Source organism: Battus philenor, unplaced genomic scaffold (assembly GCF_028537555.1).
Source record: "Battus philenor isolate CCGP_79_NKW_IND1 unplaced genomic scaffold, ilBatPhil1.0.hap1 SCAF_1, whole genome shotgun sequence".
Taxonomy (NCBI): domain Eukaryota; kingdom Metazoa; phylum Arthropoda; class Insecta; order Lepidoptera; family Papilionidae; genus Battus; species Battus philenor.
This window is the reverse complement of record NW_027181661.1, coordinates 4,865,686-4,872,435: the sequence shown is the minus strand read 5'-3', so window position 1 is coordinate 4,872,435 and position 6,750 is coordinate 4,865,686. Positions and strand designations below refer to the sequence as shown.

Below are 6,750 nucleotides of genomic sequence, written 5' to 3'. Positions count from 1 at the left end.
ATGTAATGATAATATAGTAAGAAGTCTTTACAAACTTCGAATTACTACATTTTAAAATTAATTATGCTTTATAAGTATAGACTTAATGCTATTTGTGTTTAAGTATCACATTGTAGAACGATATAATTCTACAAGAGTGAATTTAGCAATTATGGAGGTGTTCTAATATTACAGATATAATACCAGAAGTAATTGCTTGGAAGACTTGATTTTCAATGTATTAACTATGGAATTTTAACTGTATAATTATTTAAAATGAAGCATATTCAAGGAAATCATTTCAATAAAACACAAAAACTGCCTTTATTATTAAATGCCTTTTAATATATAGACAGCTATGACAACATCAAGATATTCAAAAACACCAAGCAAGTTGGAATACAACTTGGTAAGAAATAATTCTTAATCTAATTCAAAACATTAATAAAAAAGAGAAGAAATATAACTAAACAAAGGATTCCATTGAAATTGAATAACAGAGTGAAATAATTTTTAATGTGCGCAATTATTGAAATTTAGAACATTAACAATGATTTCAATCTCTATAACAAATAAACAGAATTATTTCCTTTGAAATTATTTATTAATAAAGTAATTGAAATAAATAAACTAAAATAAAAGTATTTTGGAAACTTTCATAACATAAGATAACTTCAGATGAAGTCAGAGATATTAAAAATTATTAAACAGAATTGTCTTAAAAAACATTATCTAGTCCAAAAAATCAATATGTAAGAAACAGGTATTAATAAATGTATTCTCTGAATACAATATTACAAAAATTATAAAGAGAAGACTTGAAAAAATCTGACTGTCTTAGAAAATATAACTCAAAGAAGGTCAAAAGACTAATCCAATAACTAAATGATAGAACCAGACAATGCCCCAACCGCCTATAACTTGTTTCAGACTGTGTTACAATTAAGGAAGAACAAGTGCTAGAGAAAGGTAAAACGCAAAGTGAATGTCTTGTGGCAGAGTGCCTCTGACTTATAGTGGAGCTTAAAGTATAGGCAAGGACATCGATTCCATTGCTATGTCAAGTATCTATGAAGGAACTGGAAACTCAAAAATTAAATTATTTTCAACTATACTTCAAAGAATTTCCCCATTCTTCTAAGACATCAATGTGATGCTGTCTTTTGAATTATACTATCCAAATCTCTTGTTCCTATTGGAATCACAAAAATAAGCTCTGTATTAGTTAAACGTCAGTAATTAGGATTGAAATGTACTAGATGAGCTTAAAACACGTCTAAGATCCTGCTAATTGTAAAATAGCAGTAAAGTAGCTTCTTCCAAATATGCAATTAAATCGAAAGACAACAAAGAGTGAAACAGGATTTTTGAATGCACATTTCTTCAACCATACCTACTTAAATTAAAGACAAAATATATATGGTAAATAAAAAGAAAAAATACAATGAAACTAAAACAAAAGGTAATAAATTCATTGCCAAAATTATTTTTAAATAGGACCTTTCTTAAACACTATATCTTTTTTTTTAAAATCAAATCAGACTATGTAGACCAATGGAATTACAAAATGGTTTACAGAAAGACATGAAATCTTTTAAATCAGCAGCCAGTTAAATTGGCATTAAAAAAGTAACAAATTCATACATCATTCTTATTTATAACTAAATCTCAATCTGTGGCATTGGTTTAAAATATATATACTTGTACACAAAATATAATTAAACAAAAATAAAAAAATCATAAAGTATCAGTAAAACCAGATTAATCTGAGCTAATTAATAATAAATCTATATAATAATAAAATTAATTACTTCCAACGACATAATCAAGGTCGCGGAAAAGATAACTGAAATATTATTCAGATATTAATGTAAACTTAGTTATAAAAAAGTTTGTACTTACGTATTAATGCCACCGCATGCGAGGATTTACTCTCAAGATAAGTTTAGGGTTATTTAGTTTTTTTTTAAATAGTGTTTTTTATTCCGATAGTGTTTTATTCTTTTGACAAATCTTAAATTTGTCTCAAAAATTTTGGTGTATAGCAATGGCATTAATATGAAGGTACCCAAAAATTTTATATTTTAGATAGAATTATATGGATTAACTTAAGCAGTGCGTAAAATAATATGAATGCCAGAGTCAGTATCTACAGCATGACTGAGCTGACCAACTTTCAAAGAGAATGCTACATCCTCAAAAGGTTTTTGCATTTGACCACGCTTAAATCGTCCAAGATCCCCATCACGTTTTGCTGATGAACAGTCAGAATACTCGCGGGCAAGTTCATGGAACAATGACTCCCTGTTAATAATTCGCCGACGAAATTCTGAAAATAATATAAAATAATCAATTAGCAATATAGTAAAACATTTGGAGTTTGATTTAATGATTTAGGAGAGAAAATTTTACATTGGCATTATACAAGCTTTTACAATTTGAGATAATTGTAAGAGACTTTTCTACAGATTTAAAATTCCATATAGTAATGATGATGATGGATGTTAGTATCCTAGTGTTTGCAAACATCTTTCTTGACAATCACCTTGTATTGCGTGAAACGCATCATCTTTAGATCGTGTAATCTTTTCTTCTCGCCATGAAGATGGTCTTCGGCTACCCGCATGTTTTACCAGAATATGACTACACTGAACTTCAGTTGGAGAGCTTTCTTCATCTTCATCCTCCAATGGCGCTGGTCCATCAGGTTTCTCCCACTGAGACTTCTTGGTGTGGCAATTCAAATAATAAGTCATACCTGAAATATGAATATGCATAATCAATTTTGAATAAAAGAAGTAAAAAGAATGAGGAGAACAACAATAAAATTTTAAATGTAGAAATTAATTCAAAATCATAATATATCTAAGTATTTTTATTAATATATGGTATGGGTATGGTTGATATAGAGTGAAGAAAGGAAGATAATGCAAAGAAAAAATTAAAAAAATCCTACAATGCACATTAAAACCGAAAACCAGGTTTTTATATACGTAAAGAAAACATTTTTTGTATGTCATACTTTATTATTAGTTAAAAAAAAGTAATATATATAGATAACTATGATATACAAATTTAACACTGCACTCGAGCAGCGGCAATTCGGCGCTTGGCCTATTAACTTCTTCTTCTTCTTAAAGTGCCTCTCCAACTAGTGGAGGTTGGCTATCAGCTTCCTGCTCTCTTCCTTATTTTTAGTTCTGCGTAATAGCTCAGCAACGCTGGCGATTCCGGTCCACTCTCTAATGTTACGAAGCCACGACTTCTTTCTCCTACCAACCTTCTTTTTACCAGCGACTTTTCCCATCATGATAAGTTGAAGGAGATTGTATTGTTGGTGTCGAAGAACGTGTCCCAAGTAAGTGATTTTCCTTCGTTTTACTGTGAGCATTAGTGCGCGTATATGGCCGATTCGTTTCAGAACTTCGACGTTGGTCACCTTCTGAGTCCAGCTTATGGACAGCATGCGTCTATATGTCCACATTTCGAAAGCCCCTATACGCTTATGAAGGTCTTCCTTTATGGTCCAGGCCTCACATCCGTACGGCCTATTAACATTATGTTACATTCAGATGAAATCAGCTTAACAGAAAGCTCCATATAGTGTTCAAAGGGCCAAAAAGGGAATGCAAAGTTTGTTCTGAACATAGCATGCCCGGAGGTCGGCGAGAAATCACATATTACTGCGATATGTTCCCTGACAAACCTTGGATGCACCTAGGAAATTGTTTCATAAAATTTCACACCAAAACTAATTACAGATTGTAATATGTAATAAAGTTAGAAGTTTTCAACGTACAAATGTATGAACTGATAAAATTTAATTATAAATGTTTATAAAGTGTTATCTGAATTTGGCCAACACCATTTTTAGTTGTGGGTTAGAGCAAGCAAAAAAGGCTTTCAGCACAAAGGGTTAATACTTCTTGGTATATATACATAGTTAATAACATATTAATAATATAACAAAAGTTAAATACTTATATAAAAAATTATGACAGGCATATGATGAACACAAGAAATCAAAATAAAATCTAATGTCTATTTTCTTCTTTTCAGCTGATAGATGCCCACTGCAAGACTCCCCCAAAAATCACCACAATGACCAATGTGTGTTAATGTCTATATTTCACTTTAAAAAATTAACAGATCATGTTACTTCAAATATGTTCATACATAATAAATTTCCACAAGTTATATTAGGCCTAGTTTTTTTTTCTTATAAATCTAAAATTAGTAATATGTTATTAAATAAATGTTATCACAGCATGTATGGCTTCTTAGTGGATTAATGTGTGGAATTTGGTTTTTTGACTCCTTACATGGATTGAAATTATAATGTATACATAAAACATTGCTAAGTTTCATTTAAAAAGAACAAAAATCAATTTTTTTGGCTGGCAATTCTCAACATATCAGCATTCCAATTCAGTGGCAGCTTACATGAGGACTGATAACATGAACTCTTTTAATAGTGTTCAAAATTATTAACAGTACAAAAGTGCATAAAAATCCCAAGTTGAATAAAGGTATTTTGAATTTAAATTACACCTATCCCCTGATTTACACGGTACTTGTTTTACATGTTTTCGCTTTTACACGGTTTTCCAAATAAGTTTTTTTTCCTATCGCACTCTACTAAATGCTACTGTGATTGACCACGTGTGCTGTGTACACATTTCATGGGGAATTCCGAGCTCATATGCTGACTGCACATGCACACCGTGTCTGTATTTCTTTGCATAAAACTAAAGTTTTATCTACGGAAAATTGTATTTGAGTGAAAGTTTCACAGTTTCAGAAAGATTTAATTTTCCATATTCGTAAATTAGTAGCGAGTGCATAATTTAGATTATTATACTGACAAATCTGATGAAGAGGAATTAGTACCAGTAACATTCACTGCTAAAGTCATCCGCGAAGGACTCGCATTGGGAACAAAGCTGGGTAATCATTTTATACAAAATGACACAAATGTTGAAAGAGCTTTACGATTCCAACGTGACATAAATCACTGCTTGGCTCAATATGAAGAAGTTTACAAAGATCTTACAATAAAGTCGAAGCAATTGTTAATAACTGATTTTATTGCCATCTCTCATAATGTAAATATTTCTGTTTCAAACATTGATTCCGAAAAAAAGATTCGATTCCGAAAAAAAGAGTGAGAATAATTTCTGACAGCATTTTTTTCTGTATTTTATTTTTATTTCTGTGTACACCAAAAAATATTGAAAAAAATCACAACTGTTAAATAGCAAAATTAAGCATTTTCTATAAGCTTTTCATTTACTCGGTTTTGACTTGAAAATGTTTAATTTTCGATTTACACGTTTTTCTCAAGAATGTATCTACCGTCTAAATCGGGGGATAGGTGTATTTTGATTTAAGTTATCCAGTAAATTTTTGACAGATTGAAGCTTCAGGCCAACAAGTATAAAAATATTTTATCGCCTTAAGTGAAAATCACCTTTGACAATGTTCGCTGAAAGTGAACATGTCTTCAAAGAAATATTGAGGTCAAACCTATGATAAATTTGTGATAATTCTTATTTTGTTCAGATATTTGAAAATGTCCCACACAAATAACGTTTTGAATTAAGATATACATTGCTCTCCATTTTAGACTAACTAGTGATTTATTATGTGATTAGTGCCAGAAGTCTTAATATTTCGGAGTGGTTTTCACCACATCAAACGTTTAATCTTGTTGTTTAATTTATTATATTTATATCATTTATTAATATGAATTTATATAAAAATATTCCTGAATATGTTAAAAGTTAAAATATTTAGAGAATATGTAGTATAAGTGTGGTTATGCAGTTAATGGTTGTGTGGTTTTACCCATTGAAAGATAGTTATGCATGAAGATTTTATAAGAAATTATCCATTTCACAAAGGCGATCAATACTAGCTGAATTATATGAAACCGTTAAACATATTTTATTAAAATCTCACCAGTGCTTCTGCTTTTGCGTGCCTCCCATCCTTCCGGTAGTGGTTCTTCTTGAGGTGACGCCATTTTTCAGGCAATAACACAATATTTAACCAATTAAAAGAAACTAAAGACACAATAAGCTACTGCCTGACCAAAATGAAAAAATAAAATCTTGGTAGCTAAAATCGATAGCAACTAGTTGCGCAGGTCAGTACGAAAATCGTTACATTGCTTTCTAAAGCACAGATTATACCGATTAATATAGATCTCGATACAAATTCTGGTTACTAAACTTTCATGATTAAAATTAATTTCCTAGTCAGTAGAACCGCTACATTTTATTCATTGTCCCCGTCTTTTGAAAATCAGATAAATCTTAAGAAATATATAGCAGGCTCAATTGGTCAATGAGTCCCTAATTCAATCGAATTATACACGACAGCCATTTGTTAACAATTTGCTGTTGTAATCTGAAAAATATTTGAAGAGTAATATGAAATACCATGCACAAAAAACAAGAAAGTTTACAATGGGAAAGATAAAATTGATAATGAAATGTTACAGGTATTTATTTAAAAAAAAATAGAATTTTATTTACTCATCATGCATTCGCTGCTTTATAAGTCTACAATTTATTGTGTACATAGGCTTAAATTTAGTATTGATCTCAGGGTTACAATGCCGAAGGTAAAAATCTCCTGATATAGTTAAAAACCCTATTTACACGAAATTATTTTATACTTTTAAAATCGATACAAAGACTATAGAAAGTTTAAAAATTGTATTATGTTATGATGGCGCAAAACGTAATGTTATGATGATTATGTTTT

General features: G+C 30.3%; 1 protein-coding gene across 1 annotated transcript; it reads right to left on the bottom strand.

The window, feature by feature from the left end:
* Positions 1–349: 349 nt before the first annotated feature.
* Positions 350–6,137, bottom strand: LOC137933385 (putative peptidyl-prolyl cis-trans isomerase dodo). Its single transcript, XM_068777332.1, has 3 exons — positions 5,941–6,137; positions 2,525–2,737; positions 350–2,308 (listed from the first exon to the last, which is right to left on the bottom strand). The coding sequence occupies exons 1-3, from the start codon at positions 6,002–6,004 to the stop codon at positions 2,088–2,090; spliced, it is 498 nt and encodes a 165-aa protein (XP_068633433.1). The 5' UTR covers positions 6,005–6,137; the 3' UTR covers positions 350–2,087.
* Between the last annotated feature and the right edge of the window lie 613 nt (positions 6,138–6,750).